The 27,575-nt window shown below is 37.9% G+C and overlaps 1 protein-coding gene and 1 pseudogene across 4 annotated transcripts in view; both read right to left on the reverse strand.

The window, feature by feature from the left end:
* The window catches only part of SLC25A26 (solute carrier family 25 (S-adenosylmethionine carrier), member 26), a 166,312-nt gene that overhangs the window by 36,033 nt on the left and 102,704 nt on the right, over nucleotides 1-27,575 (reverse strand). For all 4 annotated transcript variants that reach the window (XR_001002312.1, XM_011947177.1, XM_011947178.1 and 1 more), the window contains one exon: nucleotides 929-973. Coding sequence is in view for 3 of the 4 variants with exons in the window: in XM_011947177.1 (XP_011802567.1) it covers nucleotides 929-973 (45 nt within the window). In the remaining variant the exon portion in view is untranslated. The remainder of the gene's footprint in view (nucleotides 1-928; nucleotides 974-27,575) is intronic.
* LOC105515448 lies at nucleotides 20,835-23,903 on the reverse strand (annotated as a pseudogene).

A 27,575-nucleotide genomic window follows, 5' to 3' on the forward strand; every position in this document is an offset into this window, starting at 1 on the left:
TCATATATTTGTTGGCTGCATGAAAGTCTTCTCTTGAGAAGTGTCTATTCATGTCCTTCGCTCAGTTTTTAACGGGATTGTTTTTTTCTTTTAATTCGTTTAAGTTCCTTGTGGACTCTGGATATTAGACCTTTGTCAGATGAATAGGTTGCAAAAATGTCCTCCCATTCTGCAGATAGTCCGAACGCTCTGATGATAGTTTCTTTCACTGTGCAGAAGCTCTTTAGTTTAATTAGATCCCATTTGTCAATTTTGGCTTTTGTTGCAATCGCTTTTGATGTTTTCGTCATGAAATACTTGCCCATGTCCATGTCCTTAATGGTTAAAACATGTTATTTTTTATAAATAGCTCACTGACCTTCCCCAAGGTTGTCTCACAATTCACCACACTCTGCTCTTTCCCTCTGGAGGCTCCTAGTCCTGGCTGGAGTGAGCAACCAAGATGGAAGGGACAGTCAGAGCCCTGAGACCCTGCTGCTCCCCATCCGAGTGGTCCTTACATAGGGTGCTGGGGGAGCTGGTCCTTCTGTCTTTAAGTATTCAAGGCTTTGCATTTTTCCTCTTCCATTTACCCTCACTGTTAGTCTTTGACTTCTAAACACACACACACACACACACACACACACAAAGCAAAATGAAATTTAACGGTGGAGAAAGAATGGCAATATGGAAAAAAGTAAAGCTAAGTTTTTTTTCTTATCTATGGATTTCAGTACTACCTGCTATGCCTATTTCCTAGGAGCACAGCCACCTGAACAAGTTTAAAAGGCTGAAATTGCATGTAAATCACACATAAAATGTATTTTCAACTGCTAATAGGTTTCAGTTGCTGAACTTCTAGTCAACATTATGTTCTACTCTCTCACACTCAAACTATTAGGTATATTATAATTAGAGATAAATTTTATGTGAAGATTGAGAAACTTACTTTTAAGGACTCCCATAAGGGAAACTGGACCAGAGAAAAAGGAATCTGAAGAGAAAAAAAAAAATCAAATAAATTAGGCAAAAAAGAGCCAAGTTTGCCTGTATGACTATACGAGCCTGTAATTATTATTTCAACTTTACAACAAAGCTAATATCAAACAAATTCACAGTTATAGTAGACATAATGTTTAGAAAAACAGTTAAACTGTGGCCTGTGGATTTTCATTTTTTGCTGAGATGAAGTCTCGCTCTGTCACTCAGGCTGACAGATTCCACCCTCGACCTCCCAGGCTCACGAGATTTTCCCACCTCAGCCATTGGAGTAGCTGGGACTACAAGCACATGCCACCACACTCAGCTAATTTTTGTATGTTTTCTTTAGAGATGGGGTTTCACCATGTTTCCCAGGTTGTTCTCAAACTCGTGGGCTCAAGCAATCCACCTGACTTGGCCTCTAAAAGTGCTGGGATTACAGGCGTGAGCCACTGAGCCTGGTGATCTTCTAAGTTTTGAGCCCAAGGGACATAAAATGATGTTGTGAAGCCCCTTTGAAATGGAAAGAGAAGCACAACAGTCTGGCTACTGAAATGACAAAATAAATATTTCCCAGCATAATGAAAACACTTTAGGACTTGACATTTCTGTGCTTAAGAGCCAAGGCTGTGTACTCCTTAGCAGGCAAAGTGTTCAGATTTAAAGGAGAAACCCAGAGGAGAGAGAAGAAAGGTAAGGTAGGGGGAGAAGTGTTAGGGGAATGGGGAGACAACAGAGAGGAAAGAGGGAGCAGGAAGAGAAGGGGAGAGAGAAAGGAGCGGAAGAAAAGGAAAAAGTGGAGAGAGGAAAAGAGGCCGGTTAAAAAGGAAGCAGGAAAGGGGAATGAAAGCAGAGAGGTAGAGGGTGGGGGGCACAGAGAAGAGGAGGACAGAAGACAGAAAACAGGGGCAGAGAAGGAAAGGAGAGGGAGAAAAGAGGAGGGAGGAGGCTGGAGGGCAAGGGTAGGTGGAGGGAAGAAAGAGGAAGCAGACAGAGCTACCTACAAGAGTCAAACTTGAGAAACAGGACTCCAGGAACGGAACAGCCAGTGTGGGAGTGGGAAGCCCACACCCCTCAAGGAAGGATCACCAAGTCAGTCAATGCTGGGGGACTGGAGAGGTTCCAAAAAAACACAGGGGGACGTGGGTCTGAGCACTGATCAAGTCCCAGGCACAGCTGGGGAGGGGAGTCATCTGTAGTAATGAAGTATGAGCGGTCAAGAGAATCGCCACACTTAGAGTTAGTATTTACAATGAGCTGTCTAACTGTAAGGGCTAGAACCACCAACACTTCTCATGTGCCAGATATCTGCAAATAAGCACTTTGTAAGCTTCATTTCGCTGAATCCTCATAACGCATGCTGAGACAGTTAGGTAGTATTACTTCCTTCATTTTATAGTTGATGAGAATGAGGTTCAAAGATGCCGTGTAACTTGCCTAAAGGCATTTAGGAGGTAAGAAGCCCAGACAATCTGACTCTAGAGTCTTGTCTAACTACTACTATCCCCAGGAGACATCTAAATTATCTGCATATAAATTCACCCACAGTACAATCTGTTATTAATTTTCTAAAATTCAAACTTAAGACACCCATGTCATATTCCCTAAGATAAAAATGTCTTAACACCAGTGGACCCCACCCAGCAGCTGAAGTAATGTCCAGTCACAGCCCAGGGGACCAGTGCTGGTGGTGGTGATGCCCACGGGCACGCACACGCCACGGGCCCAGTACCGGCATTGCACAGGCAGCCCAGCTGCAAGGGAAAAGTAAATGTGGACTTTGAACATTATCACTATCACTACATGTGGGTGGGTAGGCGTGGCTGTAATGTCCCAGTTTCAGAGGAATTAATGGGTATTTACCTTCACGTGAATTGAGGGCATTCTTTCTTTCTTTTTTTGTTTTTTTTTGAGACAGAGTCTTGCTCTGTCGGTCAGGCTAGAGTGTAGTGGCACGATCTCGGCCCACTGCAACCAGTCTCCCAGGCTCAAGCAATTCTCCTGCCTCAGCCTCCCAAGTAGCTGGGATTACAGGTATGTGCCACCACACCTGGCTAATTTTTGTATTTTTAGTAGAGACGGGGTTTCACCATGTTCGCCAGGCTGGTCTCAAACTCCTGACCTCAGGTGATCCACCCGCCTTGGCCTGGCATTGTTATTTCTTAAATATTTATATTTAATCAGAAATTTAAAGATTAGCATCATCTGTCTTACTCAGCTACAGCAAATGATGGCCCCAAATTTGACAGACAGCAACCACAGAAAGAAAATCTGTCTACCATTCAGGAAGGAAATGTCAATGAGAAAAAAGATCAATGTCATCAGCCTGGACTAATTTGACAAGCTAGAATCTCAGAGAAGTTTGTTATCATCATAAACAGGCAGCCAGCCCACCCTGAATGTCGAATTTCCCCAACAGTAGTTAAATTTAGTTTTTTATTGTCACAAAAACATAAAAGCATCTGACAGTATCCATTCTGAAACTCAAGTGTTATATTTCCAATTAATTATCAAAACAATAACTTGACTGTGTAATAGGTTTCTAAAAGCTTTTCTAAATTTTTTAAACTCTATAATATGTAATAAAATATGCCCCAAAAGACAGGTAGTATGATTATGGATTAGTAGGAAGGTAAATATTTCACATTTATAAGACGAAAAAAGCTTTAAAATTTACTCTAACAGTCCATGTTAGCATCATTCACTTCTCAATTAAAATCACCTACAAATTGCATTGAATGTTATCTGCACTTACTTGATACTTAATACTTTAGATTTTGAATTCTATCATTAAACATTTTGCCCATTTCCTCTACTGAAAACTACTCATTGAGCTGTTCCTTCAGTTTAAAGAAACAATTTTAAAATCACACATTTGGAATGGTTGGCCATACTATTCCACTGGGTATTTATTTTAAAAAGAGGGCCGACAGTAAACCCCAGCTTTACTCCCTAAAACAAGATTGACAGTCTAAAGTAATTAAATATGCTATAAATGCCTAAATAATTAAATTTGCTCTGACTTCTAGTAGTGACATATCCCTCATAAATTCCTGCTGTGTGAAAATTTTTCAAATATTCTTCAAGTCAAAATTGTATCACACACTTGTTGTCATTTACAATATGAACAAACAATAATGAAAATGTGTTCCACACATGTGAAAGATGGGCTGCCAGCGAATACAGCTCCATAGCTAAAACAAACACTATTCCCAACGTCTACAGAACGCGGGCCCGTCAGAAAGCGAGGTCCCTCCCCACGTCTGGCTTGAAGTTACATAACAGTGATGTTTCTTCAAAACGTGGAATTTGTACCCCCAAACAGATGTAGGCTGTTATTCTAAAATGTTTTATAGATGAAAATGAATAGCTATACTCAGAGGTCTTATATTCCAAAACACAACATACCCATTTTATTGCACCTAAAGTTACAAAATGGCTCATTGTTGTGACCTGTTTAATGCCTCCATTTAAGATGTTTTGTTTCAATAAGGTTATTAAGACCCAGGGCACTAATAAGTGAGCGGCAGTAAACCCAGCTACCATCAAAGACACAGATGGAGGGGGAAGAAACCTGCTAAAATTCAACATGGATTCCACTTAGTAATAAACAGAGCAGTAATTCTATACAAGAGTGCATGTGAGGATTCCAGGTGAAATAGGGATAAAATGAAATCTGGGTGTGGTAAACAGGAAGGGCAAGTTAAGCATCACTAATGAAATAAAGACAAAATTATATTATGAGCACACTTCACCTATCACAAAGTGTGGGACTAGAATTATCTTTGAAGCCAATCAGTGCTTCTAACCCTGTGGTCTTAAAATAAATGCAACCTAATGGTCCTTTAATAGCAAAGTGATTTATAATACAACTGAAGAGATAGGAGATATGATTTCTAAGGTATCATTTAGCCCTAACAGAATGTTTTAAATTCAATTAAAAAATTACATTACAATACCAATACATTTTTAAAAAATAAGACTTGACTGTAAGCTACAATGAACATAATGCCACCATGGGTGATCTAGGAAGCCTAAGGACCAAGAAAGTCCATTTAAAAAACTGTAAAAGCTTTTGTAATTGGCAGAAATAACCAAAAACTCTCTAGTGATAGATTTAAAAAACACAGAAACCGTGTGCAAGACCTCTAAATGAGGAACAGCGTGGAATTGGTAGGCTTGCCATGTATAGGAGAGTGGATCCAAGGACTGGCCCATTGCAATTTTCAAGAGATCTACAAGTGATTCACAGAAGAGTTTCCTTTTTCTTGGATGACAATTTCCAAATTCTAGTGGTTAATTTAGAGTTTTCCATTCTACTGTCCCACCGACAACAAAACCATTCTTTTAAATACTCTGAACCTTTTCCAATTCAACCCCAGGAGTAACCAAGGACAAATGAAGTTGAAGACCTAAAAATTCCTTGTACCAAAGTGATCATTATTCTTCAAAAAACAACAACAGAAGTGAGAACCATTCACAGCTAGTCTGCTAGTATTCAACATAGTGGGAAAGAATTCCAATAGTAAATACATTCTGATTTTTTTAACAACTACAGTTCATTTATTTATACTGTACCTAAGGAAAAGAGCATATACCCAATAAAAGAAATTAACCTAAAAGGGGGAAAATTGAAAGTGAATTACTCCTTAGGTTAATAAAAACTAAAGCATCTTTCCAAAGAAAACATAAAATAAACACATGAGCAACAGAATCTAATAGAGAAAAGGAGATGAGTGTGAGCAGTTTGATTCTTAAGTAAATCTTTCATATTTCAAGGCCAGGGGCATTAGGAGTATCTCCAAACACAACTCAGTACATTTGTCATAAATGCTATCACTGAAGGTAATGATTAGATTTTCTTTTTCTACACTCTACACAGAATCATCAGAGTAATTTTGTGTAGATGGAACTGGTTCCTAATGTATCAATTTACATGTTAGAGTGCCAGTTATATAACACTATTTTGTAATGAAGATAATGACAATGTCAAATTAGTATGTAATTCACTATACTTCTGAAGCCCAGGAAACAAGTTTCACTGTTTTTAAGAAGTATTTAAATATTTGACACCGACTTATGATAAAAATGCTCATCAAAATAAGAATGGAAGGGAACTTCCTCAATCTGATAAAATATACCTCCAACTATGTATGGCTAATATCATTCTTAATGGTGACAGACTAAATGCTTTCCCTTTAAGATCATGAATAAGGTAAGGATGTTTATTTTCACCACTTGTATTCAACATTGTGCTGAAGGTCCTAGTCAATGCAATCAGGCAAGAAAAAGAAAAAAAGATATAAAAGAAATAAAAAGCAAAGATTGAAAAGAAGTAAAACTGTTCCCATTTACAAATGACATGATTGTTTGCTGAGAATCTTAAGGAATCAACACACAGACACACACACACACATACACTCTTTCTCTCTCTCTCTCCAACATAACTTCTAAATACTAGCAGCAAATAAATGAAAAACAACTTTTTTTTAACAAAAAATTATATTTACAATAGTATCAAAAGCTAATTCTAAAAGTTACATAAAAATGCCAAGGACCTAGAATAACCAAAACAATCTTGAAAGATGTAAGAAAGGTGGAGTACTGACAATATTTGATTTCAAGATTTACTCTAAAACCACTATAATCAAAACAGTGATCAGAGTAACCAGGCGTAAGGATAGACAAAACAATGAAATAGAAGAGACTGTTCATAAACAACGATTTCAACAAATGGCACTAAAACAACTGAATATCCACAGGATAAAAATAAGCCTTGACCCCAACCTCAAAATCCTACACAAAAATTAATGAGAGCTGGATCACAGACCTAAAGATAAAAGCTCAATCCATAAAGCTTTTAAAAGAAAACAGGTGCAAACTGGTGATCTGTGGATAGGAGGAAATTTCTGGGACCACAAGACGCAATAACCACAAAAGAAAAAAAACTTTTGAAAAATTAATTTACATCAAATTTTAAAACTTCTGCTCATCAAAAGGTACTGTTAAGAAAAATCCCAATGGCATATTCTGCACAAATAGAAAAATCCAAAATCCACCACCAAGATTCATATGGACCTCAAGGTACCCCAAAGAAAGTTGGCAGTCTCATACTTTCTGATTTCAAAAGTAGCTACAATGAACAAAACTGTGTTGTAGTGGCATCAAGACAGACATATAGACCAGTGAAATAAAACAGCCCAGAAATAAGGCTTTGCATATATCGTCAAATAATCTTCAACAAGGGTGCCAAGACCATTCAACAGCGAAAGGACAATCTGTTCAACAAACGACACTGGGAAAAATGGAAAATGGATGTCCAGATGAAAAAGAATGTATCTGGACCCTTACCTCATACCCTATATAAAAATTAAAGTAGATGAAAGAACTAAACATAAGACCTAAAACTACAAAACCCCTAGAAGAAAACACAGGGAAAATCTTCATAACGTTAGATTTGGCAATGATTTCTTGGATATGACACAAAAAGCAAGGCAACAAAAGCAAAAAGAAATAAATGGGACTACATCAAAATTAAAAACGTACGTGCATCAATGAATGCAATTAACAGCATAAAAAGACAACCTACGGAATAAGAGAAAACATTTGCACATCATGTATTTCATAAGGGGTTAATATCCAGAATATATAAAGAATTCAACAAAACAACCAGATTTTAAAAGAGCAAAGGATTTAAATTAACATCACTCTAGAGAAGATACACAAATAGACAACAAGCATATAAAAAGATGTTTATCATCACTATCATTAGGGAAACGCAAATAAAAACCATGATGAGATATAAACTCACACCCTTTAGGAGGGCTACTAGCAACAAAAACAGAAAATAACAAATATCCTTGCTGGCAAGGATATGAAAAAAATGAAACCCTTGTTCACTGTTGGTGAACAAAGGATATGCAAGGCCGCAGTCACTTGAAAACAGTATGGCTCTTCCTCAAAAAAATTAAGTAGTAGAATTAGCATAAAATCCAGCAATTCCATTTCTAGGTATACACCTAATAAAAAGGCAAGCCACAGAGTGGAATATTTGCAAAATGTGTATTTAACAAAGGACTTGCATTCAGAATATAAAAATAACTTTCAAACCTCAACAATAAAAGAGAAAGCTTGATTCTTAAAATGTGCACAAGACTTGAACAAGCACTTCACAAAGGAAGATCGATAACATAAGCACATGAGTCAACATCATTAGTCATCAGGGAAATGCTGAATAAAATCCACTGATAAAACAATTTGATGGTTCCTTAAAAAGTTAAACATAGAATGACCTTATGATCCAGCAATTTTGCTCCTGGGTATACAGCCAAAATAACTGAAAACAGACTTAAATAGACACTAGTATCCCAGCCTGCAGTATAAGTCACAATACCTGAACAATCTAAGTACATCAACACACAAATGAATAAATAAAATATGGTATATACATACAATGGGATGGAGTATTATTCAGCCATAAAAAGGTATAAAGTTCTGGTACATGCCACAATATGGATAAACTCTGAAAACACCATGCCAGGTAAAATAAAAGGACGAATAATGTATCATTATAATCATATGAAATATCTAGAAAAGGCAAATTCATAGAGATAGAAGCTATATTAGAAGTCATTTGTGGGGGAAATGCGTTCGAAGCTGTAGTTTGGCTGGGGGAAGGGGAAGCAGGAAGCTCTGTACTTAATGATACAACCTTTCTGTCTGAAGTGATAAAAAGGTTTTAGGAATCGATAGGGATGACTGTTACACAACACTGTGAATGTAATTAATGATGCTGAATCTTACACTTTAAATGTTTAAAATGGCAAATTTTATGATTATGATAGTGGCAATTTTTCCACTATTTTAATTTTTTTTTTTTTTAGAAACTGCAATGAGGTGCCATTATCCACTAAAATGGCTGAAATCAAAAGACTGAGAAAGTCAAACAACAGAAAGGATATGGAGCAACCACAGCTTTCATACTCTGCTGGTGGGAACTTAAAACTTTCAAAGGTGGTTGCTCAGGTTTTAATTTGAATGAGAAATTTTACTCCTAGGTATTTATCCAAGAGTAACAACAATATACATTCATAAAAAGATTTATATATGAATATCGTAACAGCTTTAATCAGAACAGCTAACATCCATCAATAGGAGAAGGGCTAAACAAATTGTGGTGTATTCATATAAAGGAATATTAGTAACACAATGAAAAAAATTACTGATACATTGCTGTAACATTGATAACCCTTGCACAGGTTATACTGAGCAAAAGAAGAAAGAAACAAAAAGAGTGCAGATTATATGATTCTATTCGTATAAAATTCCAGAAAAGGCAAAAATAAACTGGGTAGGCAGAATGAGACTGAAGATAAGAGAACTTTCTGTGAATAGGGAAATACTCAATATCATAAGGATATGGATTACACAACTATACATTTGTCAAAAGTGTACATATATAATTTGTGCATTTCAATATATATGAATTTTACCTAAAAATGTACTGTAAAAAATATAATGGTAGCCAAGGTAAAGAATGAGTGTAGACAAAAATGAAATAAAAATGGCAGAATATTGATAGCTTTTGCAAGTTGGTGATGGGTACTTTATGGTTCATTATATAATAAATTCCATTTACTTTGTGTACATCCGAAATTTTCCGTAATAAAAAATAAGTGTATGTGTAAAGTATGACTACATTTGCATTAAAATTAATATACAGAAGTTCAACCAAAGTTAACTGTCATTAACAATTTGGAATAAATCTTCTGATTTATTTCCATGCATTTAGTTTTAGATTCTAATTTCAGGGGTTTGTTTTAAACATTAGTATGTGTTCCAAAATTTGATTTTTTCCCTGAAACATTATCTTAGGTCTTTCCATGTTAATATATTAATAGATCTATCATTCTTTCTAATGCACAGAATTTCATAATATTTAACTATCCCTCATTGGTGGGTTATTTCCATTTTTCTTCCCATAAAACACAACTTTATTCCATCATTTCATTTTAATCAATCATTTCTAATGTGTAGGACATTCTAGCTGTATCATACAGACTGCAAATATTCCTCAATATACCTCACACTAACATGGTAGGCTAAGACCCAGCGTTAACATTTCCACAGTACAAGCATCCTTAGAAAATGCCCAGCGTGAACATCTGGGTGTATCAGAACACAATGAAATCTGCTTTTAGGTATCAAGTTTAAAAAATCAATCAAAATGAAAATCACAAAATCACACTGGCTTTCACAGTTGAAGTGAGTGATTGTAATGCAAAATTCAATATAAACTGATCCCTTAGCTAATGTTCAATATTTGCTTTTAGATTTCATCCTACTTCCAGGAGTCTGTAAGCATTACTGATGCAGTGCAATTATGGTATCAAGATTTTTCAACACATGTCTGATTTAGCAAAATATAAAATATGATGTCACAGTTGATACAAGTTGTACCTCACCTAAAAATAAAGTTTTAAAAAGGAACAATTTTTGCTAGTTGAGGTTCTTAATAAAATCAGGAACACCTGAAAAGTTTTTAAAAATCTATTACTAATTATACACACACACACACACACACACATATACATATGTTCCATTTATTTTCATTGGCTTCCTGGAATGAACTCTGCATCACACCACAATTTTTAAAATTGTCACTCGGCAATCACGATGATTCTTGTTCATGAAACCTGAAAGCTTCTTGTAAGAAGCAATCAAAGAAGTTCATTTTTGGTTCTTCACAGTCATTTCCAGTATGTTAAGCAGTGTTGACTTAAGTCCTTTAAGAAAACAGCCAGGCAGTAGTTAAGGAAGGTAAACTTAAGACTCAGAAATTTCAAAACCAGAATTCCTATCAAAATGTTAGAACTTGCACAGGATCAGGAAACAGCTGTTTTTAGTTAGAATTTGCATGCAACTTTAATCTTTTATCAAATATAATCTGGTTGCCTTACGATTTTTTTTTCCTGCAGCTGAGAATGACATCACTGCAGGAAAAATGGAATGACAGTTCCGTTGTCTTTCCCACCCCCAACTTTCCTTCCCTTTCAGCAGCACATTTGAGCATCTCTTTACTGAGACAACAACAAAGAGGGGAGAGGAAAAATGAGTGACCAAGGCCTCAAGAAACACAAAAGGTAGATTTTATTTTACTCATTATTTTATCAAATGTCCTTGTTAACAAAGACATATGATTATTTATCCAGGCTTTCCCTATTTCTGAGCAATTTTTCTGGTACTAAAGACGTTTTAATTGATGGTTTCCCAAATTCTAAAAAATAAAATTTTAAAACCTAGCCACGAACAAGGAAGGTTCTCATGTAATATTCAAATCATTTGTATAGATACATCCTCTGTGCATTTATGCAAAATTACAATTAGAAAAGAATCATGAAAAACATTAATAAAAAGCAGCTTGTTGGGTGGTTAGGCCCTGTGAATAGCTCCCTAGCTTCCTCCTTTCCTACTTGCCTACTCATCTACCCCCCTTCCTTCCTTCCTCCCTCCCTTCCCACCACCCCAACTTTCCCAAAACAATCCAGTATTAAAAGCACCTTTGAAAGCAGCCCTGTTAACAAAAGATGGCAACCAGGAGGCTTATCAGTAATGCAGCATGGACCAATTTATACTGCTGTGTGGTTGGAAGACAGAAGGGGCTAAGGAACAGAAGAGAAGACGGTAAGCTTGAAAAGGGAGGCTGGCTTACTTCTCACCACATCTAGCATCTCACCTAACAGGACACTCGATACATATTTATTACATCAATGAATGGAGGAAAGGCAAAGAAAGGGACGAAGAGAAGGGAGTGGATAAGGCTAAAAGAGTTAGGGGAGAACCCGGGTCTTCTGGCTCATGGTCCAAGGAATAATATTATTGTTTCTACTCATCTACTGCTAATTTACAATATTTGTTAGAATAGTATTTTGAGAGCAGAATAGTAAGACAAAAGAAAAGGGAAATCAATTATATACAAAAAGGATAAAACACAAAAATAAATCCCATTCTTTACATTTGCTCTTCAGTTAATCCAACAGGCCAGATAAATATGCACATATACACATCCCAGGAATTCCCAACTCTGGAAAATCACTCCATAAATGCTTTCCCAATTAATTCTTATTTATGATAACAGAAAACAGCACTACCATCCAGATGTTGAGATCTACAAATAATCTGCTTTATACATTTAGAGAAAAGCCACGCTTCTACAACCATAATTTGGAACAGAATTTAGGGCATTCAATAAATAGGAATTAACAGCCACAAGACACTGCCCCCAATTTACTGCTTTTTTCCCCAGTTGTTACACAGGTTGGAACCTACTACATAACTTGTAAATACTCTACCACAAGTAATCAGTGTTTGACCCTAATTACAATAGTTCATTTATATCAGCCAATTAAGAGATAAATCAGGAGAGATAGAAAATAGAATGTAGGATCTGATACAGATTTCTAAAGTTGGTAGGAAACATAAGTATCAGCTAATAAAAGAAGAAACAGTAAATTAAACCAGATTTTATCAGTTAGCTTTGCTGCAGTAACAACACAACCCTCAAATCTCAGTGGCATACATCACACGTGTATTTCTCAGTCACATTACATGTTAGCCCTGGGTTAGCTATGGCTGCCCTCAAAGCTGTGACTTTTGCCCTGAGTGTCTTCTTACCCCAAATCCAATCCAGAAGCACAGATCATATTTGGGACATGCTATTCTCAACGTAGAAGGCAGAAGCAAGAGCGATGACAGAAACCTGCTACATCTCCTAAAGCTTCCGCTCAGGGCCAGGCACAGTGATTCACACCTATAATCCTCGCACTTTGGGAGGCTGAGGTCAGTGGATCAGTTAAGGCCAGAAGTTCGAGACTAGCCTGGGTCAACATGGCAAAATCTTGTCTCTACTAAAAATACAAAACAATTAGCCAGGTATGGTGGTGCACACCTGTAATCCCAACTACTCGGGAGGCTGAGGCACAAGAGTCACTGGAACCCGGGAGATTCAGGTTGCACTGAGCCAAGATCATGCCACTGCACTCCAGCCTGGGCGACAGAGCAAGACTCTGTCCCAAAACAAAACAAACAAAGAATGCTTCTGTTCAGGACTGGTATACTTCCACAAATACTCCATTGGCCAAGTCATAAAATCAAGCCTGACTATGGGACAGGAGACACAACAAATCAATCACACTGCAAGAGACAGGGAAGCATCATCAATCTTCCCGGAGAGAAAGAAGCAAAGAGTTGAGAACAGTAATATATTGCTCCTATAGGTCTTCTAGTTTCCATGCCAAATGCTGTTTTACCTACTGTTGTTAAGTCTAGACAGAAGATCCACAACTGTTAAGGGAATGAAAACAAAAAATCCAGGCCCAAAAAGATTCCAGAAAGAGTCAGACAGAAACTCACCTTCCTTGACCTCTATTACCATTTTCAATCTGTCTGCTATAACAGAACACAGTCCTGGGACCTGCAGACAGCTAAATGGAAGTGAAGGCTTGCACTCTCTGTAATACAGAGGATGGAACTGGAGTGTGTGCTTTTTTTTTTTTCTAGGTTCTGGGCAAGTATCTGGAGACAAGTCTCTTGGAATCCTAGAACAAGGACCATAAACTAACGGTTCTAAGAAAAGCCTGGCCCACAGAGATCTGATGACCCTTGGGTGGGGAACAGGGAAGGCAGCACATCTACATCTCCTTGAATCATTAGAGGCCAAAATCAGACCTGGGCCCTAATGAGCTGACCAAGAAAACACGACAACACATAAAGAGGCTAAGCATCCATAAAGACGGGGTCAAGATGAAGGGAATAAATCCCAAATGAAATAGAGCTGCTTGGAGAGAGAAAGGCCAATGTAAGTCAGAAAAATTAACAGACACTGGGGAGATTTAACCACAGCAGACAGAAGCTTTCCCACATCTAAAAACATGATTTTCCAAATAAACCATGTAGTAGATTAAATGAAGGAAAGAATGGCTCATGACGAAGATCCAAATTTGTGGTCTGGAAGGTCAAATGGAAAAAACAGCTCAAAGCAACAAAATAGAAATGACAACAGAAAAGATAAGAGACTTGGAGGACAGATCTAATAAGATGAACAGCAGTACCAGCTGAAGAAAGATGAAAAGATAGAGGAGAGGTAGTAATAAAGCAGAAGAAAATTTGCTTGGGCCAAAGAAAGACCGTGGTCTGCAGATTAAAAGAGCTCATGTTATTCTACACACAGATCTTGACACATCCTACTAAATTCCTGACTCTATGAGAAAATATTTTTACAAGCTTACAGGTAGGTAGAACACAGTACTTCGGAAAAAAAATCAGAGGCATCAGACTTCTCACCCATGACAATGGAAGCCATAGCAATGGCTCTGACAAATTACTGAGAGAAAAGTAGCAATCCCCAAACACAACACCTGTCACTTGTCCTGAAAAAAAAGTATGGATGCTCAGAAAATATACCACCCGCATGTGTCATATAGAAAAATACCTGAGAACGACCTCTGATTGAAGAACAAATGAATTAAAGATCTCTGGGGAAGGACAGGAGAGACAAGAGAAGTAGGAAATAAACCCTGTCTGTGCCTGCACCGGCTTTCTCTATACATACAGTTTCATGTATCTGTATCTATTCCACCAGATACATAATAAAGTTCAAGCACTGGCTGGGCACGGTGGCTCATGCCTGTAATCCTAGCACTTTGGGAGGCCAAGGCAGGCGGACAGCTTGAGTTTAGGAGTTTGAGACCAGCCTGGGAAACACAATGAGACCCCATCTCAAAAAAAACAAAAAAAGAAAATCCAAGTGCTGCCAAATTACAATTGTAAGTCTAATTCTAGAAAATCATCAATTATAAGGCACATCTCAATTCCAGAGGTGCTAAAAATGCAAAAAAAAAAAAAAGTGTTTCAGTTTTATGAAATATGGTAGTTGTATACATTCAATCTAAATGAGTAATATTAATTGTATGGCAGGCAACATGCAATAAATTCTAATTAAGAATACTTGAAACAAAACAGATGTTTGGCAAAGTATTATCTGCTAAGGATTAAACTGAAAGTATGTAACTGTCTCAGGAATATCAAAGCATTGGAAGAAGGGATAAACACAGTAGGAGTAGGCGCATGCTAAACTTCTTGGCTGGAGGCAGGGCGTGGTGGCTCACGCCTGTAATCCCATCACTTTGGGAGGCAGAGCAGGTGGACCACCTGAGGTCAGGAGTTCCAGACCAGCCTGGCTAACATGGCGAAACCCCATCTCTATCAAAAATACAAAAATTAGCCAGGCTTGATGGCGCATACCTATAATCCCAGCTACTCAAGAGCCTGAGGCAGGATAATTGCTTGGACCCAGGAGACAGGGGCTGCAGTGAGCCAAGATCGTGCCATTGCACTCCAGCCTGGGCAACACAGCGAGACTCTGTCTCAAAAAAAACAAACAAACACAAACAAAATAAAACAAAAAAAAACTTCTTGGCTCGGTGTGGGTGTGGGGAATGCAGAACAAGAGGAAAGTGAAAATATTCCAAAGTTATCACCTTACAGAGGAGGGATGTATGCAGGAGACAGAAGTTATTATAGCAAAGACAAGTCGGTGGGGAAAGTCACATGTTTTATTTTTAAATAACAGCATATAAATGTTTCTGAGTACAAGGAAAGAAAAGGTCGCCATTAATGGAATGGAAATACACAGTAGAATTTCCAAAGTAACAAGAGATTTTTTTAAAAAAAAGAAACCCAAAATAAATTGATCAAACCAGCAAAAATCAGACATAATAAACTGCAAGTTAAAATATGTAGCAAAGAAAGCAAGAAAAAACTATTTATATGACACATGAATAAAGTAAATTATCCATTAAAAGATATCTATATTCTGTTTAAAAAAACACACATAAAACAAAATAAAGAAATGTTGGAAATAAAAGGATACGTATGGAAATGAGATTTAAAAGGTTAAAGTGACAAAATGGGATTTTTGAAAGGGTATTAAGTAATGACAAAAGCCACGTTTTATGAAAAAAGTAGATCACAAACCAATACTCAAACTAAAATACAGCAGTTAAATGAAATACAAATTCAAACCAGATAGGGATGTCTACTGTTTGCAGTATCAATCAACATTCCTTAAAAGTACTGGTGAATACAGTAAAAGAAAAAGTAACTTGGTGGAAACACAGGAAAAGGAAGGGAGGAAGGGAGAAAGAAAACACTTTTCTTACTCTCATACAATGACTTCTGCCCTAGAAAATCCAAGAGTTTAGATATAGCATAGTACCAGAGTTATATATAGATGTATAAACTAAACAATAATTAGTAAGCACTTTAAATAAGGCTCTCTTAAGAGATATTGTTTCCATATATGTAAATAATATCTAAATTATAATATATTAATAATAAATCTAAGGTTTAAAAAATTGACTGAGATACATAAACTCTCACAAATCACTACCCAAGAAAAGGAGTAACCAAGAAGATTTTCCCATGGATTCTTTTCTTGAAGGACAAACAGCTATAGGCTGGTAGTTTATCTTGGATCTGATTGCTTGCAAATGAGTTTGGTTCTTCCAGTATCAAAAGAATTTTCCTGTAAGAAAGTTTCATATTTGAGGAATTGTTGCTTAAACAATTTATAGACAGAATTATCCATGGCATTCATTTAACTTTTTGAACAGGCAAAAGTTTGTGTGGATGTTTCAGCAGTTTACAAACTTTGTGTATTCTGCTGACAAACAAAAAAAAAAATGCCTACCCACTCCCCCTACCCACTATATATCTATTTATTTAAGGATCACTTATATAGATACTATCATTGTTAGCTAGCATCTCAAGGCACAAGTCAGGATAAAGCACACAGCCTACAATGGAGGTACAATACAAGAAATATGTAGATGAAGATATGAACAGACACACATGAAATATATTTTATATATATCCTACTCCTGTTGTAGACTAACATTTAACACACACACACACACATACATATATAACATATACATTTAAATAATCTTGATAGCTGTGCAAAATTGGCCAACCTCTTGTCACATCTGATTAGAATATCAGTGTTTTTCCCTATGTACTCAACATTCCCATTAGGTTGTCCAATAGGTATCTTAAACTAAACATATCCAAACTCAACTTGCATAACCTTCCTCCCAAACCGGCTCTACCTACAGTTTCTCCATCTTAAAGATGACTACATAGGCCCAGTTGTATAGGCCAAACCGGACCCTGGAGTCAATTTTGACAGCTCACTCCCTCACACAAACCGCATCCTATCTGCCAGGCTAACTTACTGGAAGCTCCTGATGTCAAGAGTGTACTGAAAGATGAGCAGAAGGCAGAAAGTTAAGGATGGGGTAGGAGTAGAATGTCCTAATGAATCAAAGCCCCCAGAACAGCATCTGGAACAGAGGAGGTTCTCTGTAATTATTTACTGAATGAAGAAATAGATCCCTAGAAAAAACATACTAAAGCAGTTATAAAGATAAATACCACAGCTTTTAAATCTAGAAGTAAATTTATAATCTCTACCTACATCAGTATTAAAATGAATTGGGGAAACTGATGCCTATAATCCCAGCACATTGGGAGTTTGAGGCAGGAAGATGGATGGAAGCCAGGAGTTCAAGGTAACAGTGATGGAGCAAGGCTCTAGCTCATAAACAAACAAGTAAGTAAAACTGAATAGAGTAGGAGGAAAAAAAACTGGAACAATCTGCCACAAAATACGAATGGTCTTTTAGTGTCTGTTAGTGCCTTTCTTCTTTCAATTTTCTTACATTTAAAAATGTAATAAATATCCAATTCCTTTATAATAGAAAAATTTCTTTTAAAATCCTAATGGAAATTCACCTCAACTTTGTCTAACACTTATATTCATTCTTGGGGGTAAGGAAATAGGGAGAAAAAAGGGAGAACTAGTTAAAAGCAAATTGATCACAATGTTTTTCATTATTAAGCAGGCACACACTCCAGCTTGCTCCTGGGGTAAACAATCCTTTGCTTTTCCAATTCAGTACCACTTAACATGCATAAAATTTGAATGACTTTCTAAATGTGTTTGGTTAACAGAAGGATGCAGAATTTTAAGAAAATGAAGAGGTCCTTAAGTATGAAACATTGAAAGGAAATCTACAGAGAGACTCTAAGAGGAGAGAAATAAAAATTATGATATGCATGTAAATTAAATATGAAAATGGAAAATCTTTTGCAGAGAACTTTACAGTAAGCTATTATTTTACTGAACGGGCCACCAACTTAATATCAAATTCCAATGTAAAAACCAAAAAGTCACATCTCCATATTTCACGTCTTTAAAATCAAGGTAAGAATAATAATGGCAAACCCTTAGTGCTCACAATGTGCCAGGTGCTGTCCGAAGCACTTTACATACTTCATAAATATGTCATAATACATAACTAATTCTAATGAAACTTTTAAAAAGCTAGGTGGCACATATTTTGGATTTTTAAAAAGGTTGGCCAGGAGAAAATAATACTGTAAATCACCTGCTCAGAGGGTAATTTTTCCTTAAAGGTATGTTCTCCTAATCCAATAAGGAAATAATAAATTTCTTAGAACACTTTAAATGGTGCCATTTAGACAACAAATAGAAAATTAAGGGCGCAAGTCTAAATGCAAGTAATTATAAAAGAAAATCTTATAAAGAGAAACTAAGTGTTTTACTGCTAACTAGGAAATGTTCAAGACACACAAGCTTTATTGATTAAAGAATGTATAATACTTCTATAAAGATGCCTAAGTTATTTCTCGAATGCTGAGAGACTTTTAAGTTAAAAGATCTTTTAATATAGATGACTTTAGCAGCTGTCGATGAATGAAGGTACTGTTAAATAGGAAACAGAAGTGGATCAGCTGACAGACCTTTTAGAGTTCCACCTTCAAAGGAAAGAGGATGAAAATAAACCATTAAAAAATACGTGAGCTGACGGGGAAATCTAGAGTCCACAGCTGATCTCCTATTTATTAGGAGGTAATGTGTTAGCACCACATGCTCTGAGTTTATGACCATGAAAGTCTAACACTGATTCACGTGAGGAGTGCCTCACAGAACCAGCTTTCATATTAAATCAAGTTATATGGGGAAAATGGTTGAAGTCTAACTATAAAGAAACACCTTCCGTATGAAACAACCTGTTCTTTGAATTTGCATCTTAATGGGACTTTTATTCTCTTTTCATATTATTACAAAAGAATGCATCATCATCACAATACTAAACAAAACACAAAACAATCTGTACAACTTTTTAAAGGGAAAAATGTGTGTACTGTTTATTACACTGAATAATTCTGACCACCAACAACCAATGGCAAGTGGGAGGGAATAACACTGAGACTATAAAACCATCTTGCTTCTTAACAAACTTTCCTCCTCCACTTCAACATTCTTGAGGATTCTTTCCCAAACCTATTAATTTCATACCATGATGGTTACAAATTTTTCAATTCCGCCACTCCTTTCAGCGCGTTATTTTTTGTATCTTCATTAAAAGTGGCAAAAAAAAAAAAAAAAAAATCCCCTACTCGTCATCATAAAACAATGTTGGAAACGGACATTAAAACACAGGACAAGTGAAAAACAGATCTGTCCTAAGACTCACAGGACTACAAATTTAGGAAGTACACAAAAAATTAAAAATTAAACTCAATTTGATACACTAAATATGTGTAGCTTTTTGTATGTCAATTATACAAAAAGTGGTTTTAAAACAAATGATCCAACCCATACCACCAACTAATAAAGAAAAAAATAAGCAAATGAATCATGAAAAAGAGAATCATCCTTTTTGGATTAATCCTTTCAGTAAAGATCACTAATAATTGTTTGCACTGCAATGAATACAGTTCCCTAAATATAACAGATGAATTATTTTATATACACGTTTCATTTTTATTTTTGGAGAACTGGTTAATAAATATATTTTAAGTTCAATGTATTATATATTTATGAGTGGGAAGCAACCTTAAACATTTTTAACAGCAGAAATATATAAAACAATTATAAGTGGAAATAATACAAACTGCCTTGTGTTTTTATCCTGGAGTCAAACCATAGAAATCTTAGGTAACTAAGAAAATTTTGAAAAACATTATTTTGAATATTAAAAATCATGCGTTTTGGGGAGGGAGAAAATTAACAGCCTTTCTTTGCCTTAAAATACTTTACAATTTATGAAATATACAATTGGGGCCGGGCGCGGTGGCTCAAGCCTGTAATCCCAGCACTTTGGGAGGCCAAGACGGGCGGATCACGAGGTCAGGAGATCGAGACCATCCTGGCTAACACGGTGAAACCCCGTCTCTACTAAAAAATACAAAAAACGAGCCGGGCGAGGTGGCGGGCGCCTGTAGTCCCAGCTACTTGGGAGGCTGAGGCAGGAGAATGGCGTAAACCCGGGAGGCGGGGCTTGCAGTGAGCTGAGATCCGGCCACTGCACTCCAGCCTGGGCAACAGAGCAAGACTCCGTCTCAAAAAAAAAAAGAAATATGCAGTTGGAATGGAGCAACTCCTAAAATAATCAGTATTTTGAGGAGAGAAATTGAGCACAGACACAAACTACTGTTTCTTCACTCAACCCGTTCCCAATGCTCAGCTGAAGAAGTTCCCACCTAAAAGAGCAGAAGTTATTCTATTTTAGAGGGGTAGTGTGAATGACTTTTTCTACGTATTAACTAGAATTAAATGGTAATTTGTAAAATGCTTTTCCATTTTTAAACATGAGAGTCTCTATCTGAAACCACAAGGCAGTAGGCATTGCCACGGTCTTAGGCTAACATCTGCAAACCACCAGTCTGCATGGCCTAGAAGCAGGTGTGGAGAGGACCAGAGTTGACCTGCCAGCAGCACCATGGACTCAACTGTCCGGGCTTTCTGCCATTACCAGAGATGTGCCCTTTTTCTTGCTATTCTTTTTCCGCTGGAGGCTTCTGAAGATCTTGTTCCTGTGAACACATTTGGGGCTCAACATATTGTCTGCAAGGTGTGGGGGTGGAAAATTGAAGGCAGGAAGCGAGAGGCGTGCATGCACTCACTCTCCCTTCCTGCTTCTCAGGAACCCAGGCTTGTCCAGCATGAAACTGGAGGTGAACCTAACCATCTGTGTCTGCAGGGAGACTTCTCCCATGGACCACACGCCACTTGACACCACTCTTGTGGAGATTCCATTCACTGCCTCTGGCATCCCTGCCCTGGCTGCAATTCTGGCCCAGGAGGCCAGCGAAGCCTTTGGGGCAGAAGTTGTCACCACAACTGTATTAACTCCTTCAAGGAGAGCAGCAGACTCTCCTTGAGGCAACCCCTCCTCAGGAATAAGAGCCACTTCGGGAGGACACATCTTCTCAGAACTTTGCAGGGACGTTTCCCTCTTTTCCGCCTTTGATTTTTTGCGTAATGACTTCCAGATTCTGGCCTCTTTTTTCCTGTGCTAGGAATATCCTTTTGATTTGGGTAGGTAAAAGAATACAGGCCCTTACGTGCATCTAATTTCTGGTCTTTGTGCTCAGCTTTAATTGGTGGTGCCAGGCCCACAGAATGTCCCAGTGAATCTGATTGACAGGTGGCAGTTTATACAGAAATGGAGGGATTGGTATCGTCTTCTGACATTCTGGGTTGTCATTGCACTCTGCCTTCCTCTTTGGACAGAGCATTTGGTCACCTTTGACAGATCTCTTTCATTTAGTCCCCTTCACTGATGTTCCCGGCAGAGCAACTATACTTGGTGCAACATTTCTGTCTAATTAAAACGTATTAAACAGAAACAAGGAAAGACCAAATACTGTAAGAGCATAAAATATACTTTTAAAGCATATTAATTCTGAACAAAACACAGTACATTTACCGATAGAGATCAAGGCACATACTTGTATTATGCGTATTTTTCAATTTGACACAAAATCAAAATATAACTGTGTAAATACTTGATTTTCCAAAAAAAAAAAATTGTTACATGTTAATTTCTTTCTCTCTCTCTCTCTTTCAAGAGTCTCGTCATGTTTTGGGCTCAAACGCCTGGGCTCGAGTGATCCTCTTACTCCAGCCTCCTGAGTAGGTGCGGCAACAGGTACACCACCACACCCAGGAATACCTTTCTTTCTTGATGACTAAATCATTACTTACCTTTCCATTATTAACTTAGATAATAAAGAAATGAATGGATGGAAAGGACAGTCATAACAGAATGAACCAAAAAAACCTAAGAGTTCTTTAAAGAATATCAATCTTTTATGGAAAGTCTCTGAGTAAAACAATACGAAAGTTAAAAGAAAATCTTGGTTTAACTCAATCTCCACTAACACCACAAATATTAACCGAAGGCCCATTAGTGCCCAATGCTAAGGTAGACTCCAGAGATACAAAATGATTAAAACAAGGTATTTGGCCCCATAGAGCCTACAATCTAAAGGAATCTCTTTTTTAAATTTTTTAAGAATAATATGTTTCTCTACTAAATAGAAGTTAATGCCTTCATATCCCCATGACTATGACAGTGCCTGGCCCACTGTGGGCATTTAATAAGAAACTGCTGAAACAGCTGAAATTAATTACAGCATAGATTGAAATGGCACTAAAAGTTCAACAGCACTCAAGTAGAGGCTGGCTGCCTTCCCTCTCCTAAAGGTTGATCCTTCTCAAACTCCAAAGCTGAGAAAACCATCAGACGTATGCTGAAGTTCTGTGGACTCCACCCTGACCTCCAGCCCCCACCCACAGTTGCAGAAGCCACTCAACAGAAGATTCTGAAACCAGTTCTGTGGTGCCCAAGGAAAAGTCAAAGCCCGTATGAGCTGGACAGGGGCACAGGCATGGTGGTGGCTTAGGAAAAGACCAGTCAGGAGGTTCCTGCCACAGAGTTTGAGTGCATGGGAGATGGGGGACTGAGCTAGGTTACTAGGAGTAGGATTTGGAGACAGGAACCAGCATGTGAGGCATTTTAGAAGAATAGCTGGTAGAGCTTTGGCAATTAAATGTGAGGGCTAAAAGAGAGTCAAACATGAGAAGAGCAGCATATATTGCTACAGGGAAGGATACGGAGTTTGATATTTGGGCTACAGTTTGCTTTTCCTACTAATGGGATTGGTGACCTTGATATCTTTTTTTTTTTTTTTTTTTTGAGACAGAGTTTCACTCTTGTTGCCCAGGCTGGAGTGCATGGCGCGATCTCAGCTCACTGCAACCTCCACCTTCCAGGTTCAAGCGATTCTCCTGCCTCAGCCTCCTGAGTAGCTGGGATTACAGGCATGCGCCACCAGGCCTGGCTAATTTTTTTGTATTTAGTAGAGACGGGGCTTCACCATGTTAGGCTGGTCTCGAACTCCTGACCTCTGGTGATCCACCCACCTTGGCCTCCCCAAGCGCTGGGATTACAGGCGTGTGCCACTGTGCCTAGTTGACCTTGATCTCTTTATTTCCTTATCTACAAAGGAAAGTTATCAGACACGAAGATTTCTCAAGTCCTTTCCAACCTTAACATTTTACCATTCTAAGGTTCCAAAGGCTTTAAGTTTTGTTGGCTGGACAGAACTATGTACAAGTCACTGACAGGGACGTTCAGAGGTATGATAATGAAATAAAGAATATTTCACATTTGTGTGGGACCACAGATGCTTAAAAAATGATTTTTGACTACAGATTATTATTTTACTTTAACTGTTTTCTGGACTGCAACAGGATGAGTGGAAACAGCAAAAGCTATGAAGCCAAACAGATTCTCATTAGAATCCAGATATACCAAATGACCTTGGGCAGGCTACTCAACACTCCCTAAGTCTCAGTATTTAATCCATGAAAGAGGCACCAACTGGGAAAAGAAGAGACAAGAAAGAGCTGGGACTCGTGTTCGCTGGCAGCTTCTCTTGAGATGGCTCTGCGGAGTCCCTCATTTTAAGGCTTTTATCCTCTCACTTTCCTTCACTGCTGCTGCCATCTAAGATACTTTATTTAAAACTTTAGGAAGAAAAGGATTTATTAGCATCATCTTTGGCGGTTGAAGATTTCTGTTTATTGGACATTCCAATAAAAATTTTAAGACTCACAAAGCTGCTGAACCCGAACAGGTTTTTTGTTTGTTTTCTCCCCATTCCATCAGACATTTCTCCAAGCCAGACAGGTACTCTAGATCCATATGTTCCAGTCTCCACGCAGTATCTCCACTTAGCTATCTCACAGGCACTCTGTATGTCCTGCAATCTAGCCCATAGGAGCCTAGCCTTCTCCTGGGTTCCCGAGCTCAGTCAATGTGGTCACTATGCATCAGGTGGTTGTGTCAGAAATCTGTGGGTCCTTCTTGGCACCTCCTTTCTCTTCACAAGCTAGCAGCCAATCCAATCTTGTGAATTTTCTCTCCTAAATATTTCTTCAATCTGTTTTTCCCCAATGTACTCTTAGTCTGAGCTACTATTACTTTTCACCTGGACAGCTACAACACCCCGACTCATCTCTGTTCAACCTCTTTTTACTCCCCAACCATGATCCATTCTCCAGAGGAGCCAGAGGCAACATTAAGAAAACAGACCAAACTGATCACCTTCTGTTTAGAAAACCTTCAGTGATTTTCTGTTGCATTTAGGATGAAGAAAAATGTCCTTCCAAGGTCTTCGAGGCCCTACATGTGCTGGCTCATTTCTAGCCACTGGGCCCACCTTCGTGCTTTATGCTACACTGGCCTTATCCCCAGGGCCTTCTTACATATGATTCCTCTGCCTGGGCTGCTGGGCCTTCCCTGCACCCCCTTTTCACCTAGTTACTAACTATTCATAAATCAGAACTCAGACCCAACAGCATACCCTCAGGAAAATGCCATTAACTGGTCCAGACTAGATCAGGTGTCCTACTTAGACATTCTCATAGCACCTATAAAGCACTCATTACACTTTAATTAAACAATGTCGGTTTCATTTACCAGACTGTGAACTAGGCAAGAGGCAAAAGCAAGGCCCATACTGATCTTGTTAACAGATGTTTCCCCTATGCATAGTACCTGGTACATATGAAAGACTGAATATGCATTTGTAAATGAATGCATGAGCTAACCATCTATCCATCCATCAATCAATCTATAAAACCTCATTAAGTTACTATACAAACAAGATAGGTGTGTATTTTTACTTTTTATTTGATTTTTAATTTTTATTTGATTTTTGATTTTTATTTGATTTTTTATTTGATTTTTATTTGATTTTTTTTATTTAATTTAATTTTTATTTGATTTTTATTCTGGCTATCTTTTATTTTTCACTGAATATATGCCTTATATCTCCCATAACCAGAAGCTGCATGAACGCTTCTGAGGGAAATGCTTATACTAGAATTGTGGAAACATTGAAGGAGACCAAGATAAGGCAAGGGTTAAGTCAATCCTCCAACATAAAGAAAAATCCAATCTGAATTTCTCTCAGAAGGACCCTCTCCATCCCCTAATAAGATGGTATATAAGCCCAAAATTCAAATTGCCTATTTGAGTCACATTTATTTGTGAATTCCTGTGTGTATATATATATATATATATACATACACAATCAAATCTATTTTTTCTCTTGCTACTCTGTCTTTTGTCACTATAATTTGTAGGATCCTAGCTACCAAATATAAGAGAGTAAAGAAAAAAGTTTTTTTCCTTCTCCCAAAAGACAGAGAATATAAGGCAAAAGAAAAAAAAAAAAGTACTTATAAATGAACTCTAATAATGAAACCACCTTTGCAAAAATTACGACAGTGAGAAAAACCTGACCTAACCAACTCCATCTTGCTTCTAACCTCCCAAGCTGCCCTTGTTAATTCCTGGGTGTAGGCCAAACTAACTTTGGGAGGAATTTAGTTCATAGTTTAACTTTGAAATAAAGATGGTAACAGCCCCTCCCAGAAACAAATGCCCTCCTTGCTTAGGGACAAGATCCCCTTTGTAAAAGTAACAAATTAGCCACATGATTACAAATTATGGCTCAGGAATCATGCAGCCAGAGGCCACAAGATGCCTAACCTCCCCAGTTGCTCCCACGGATAACATTACTAGTGTAAGACCTAAGACAGGTGTTCAAGGTATTTTTCAGACTCTGCATTCTGATAGACCAGCTGGCCTCACTCAGACCAATAAAATCTGGTTCAACTAGTTTTGCAATCCCACTCAGGAACAGAAGACAGCATGAGAAACCAGCTTCAATCCACTATGATTACATCCCTGATTCAACCAACCAGCATTCTCCATTCCCTAGGTCCCTGATGGCAAACTACACACACACACACACACACACACACACACACACACACACACACACACACATTTTTTTTAACAAACAGGAAGTCTTCTTAAAAATATACATATTTTTTTCATTGCCCAGGCCAGAGTGTAACGGCTATTCACAGGCTCTATCCCACTACTGATCAGCATAGGAGTTTTGACCTACTCTGTTTCCAACCTGGGCCCGTTCACCCCTCCTTAGGCAACATGGTGGTCCTTGCTTCGAAGAGGTCATCATACTGATGCTGAACTTAGTGTGGACACCCAATTGACATACTGCTTTACAGCCCAGACCTCCTGGGCTCAGAAGATCCCCCTGTCTCAGCCTCCCAAGTAGCTGGGACAACAGGCACACACCACCACACCCAGTATGTCAAACTATCTTTATTTGAATTAATTTATTTTTTGAGACAGGGTCTCAGTTTGTCACCCAGGCTGCAGTGCAGTGGCACAAACAAGGTTTACTGCAGCCTTGACCTACCAGGCTCAAGCCATCCCTCACCTGAGCCCTCCAAGTGGCTGGGACTACAGGCACGCACCATTAGGCCCGGCTAATTTTTTTTTTTTTTTTTTTTTTGTAGAGAGAGCATCTCAACACATTGCCCAAGCTGGTCTTGAACTCCTAGGCTCAAATAAACTGCCTGCCTCAGCCTCCCACAGTGCTGGGATTACAGGCCAAACTATCTTTAAAAATTCCAGTCTCTGAATTTTTGCTGAGACTAAGGAATAATAAAACTCCAGTCTCCCATTTACCCAGCTCTACTTGTATTAAACTCTTTCTCTATTGCAATTCCCTCATCTTGATAAATTGGCTTTGTATCGGCAGCGGGCAAGAACTTGCTGGTGGTTACAGTAACTGATATAATATATTATTTTAGACATAGTACATTACTTAAGACCAGAGTATTATTTTTATCACTATAAGGTTGATTGGAAAATGTGGTTTTCGTTCAAAGCCTGTTACAGGCAAGACACTCAAATACCAATATGGCATCTACTAACCCTCTCTCTTCCATCAGCCCTTCCATTGCCCCACCCGATCTGAGGAAATGACCACATTTACACACATCCAGTAGCCTCATGCTGTTCCACCTCAGAGACGAAAGAGGAATCTCCACTATGCCTATTTCTAACGCTCAGAGCAGCTACTATAGTACATTCTTACTTCAAAAAGACTCATTTTCAATAGAAACCTTTGTAAGGAAATGAGTTTTGTAATACCTTACTTGATTATCTTGAAATTTTCATTTCGATGCAATATAAACTGTCATGCGTGTCTGTGTGAAGAGTCCACCAAACAGGCTTTGTGTGAGCAACATGGCTGTTTATTTCACCTGGGTGCAGGCGGGCTGAGTCCGAAAA

Source organism: Colobus angolensis, unplaced genomic scaffold (genome assembly GCF_000951035.1).
Source record: "Colobus angolensis palliatus isolate OR3802 unplaced genomic scaffold, Cang.pa_1.0 Scaffold26, whole genome shotgun sequence".
NCBI lineage: Eukaryota > Metazoa > Chordata > Mammalia > Primates > Cercopithecidae > Colobus > Colobus angolensis.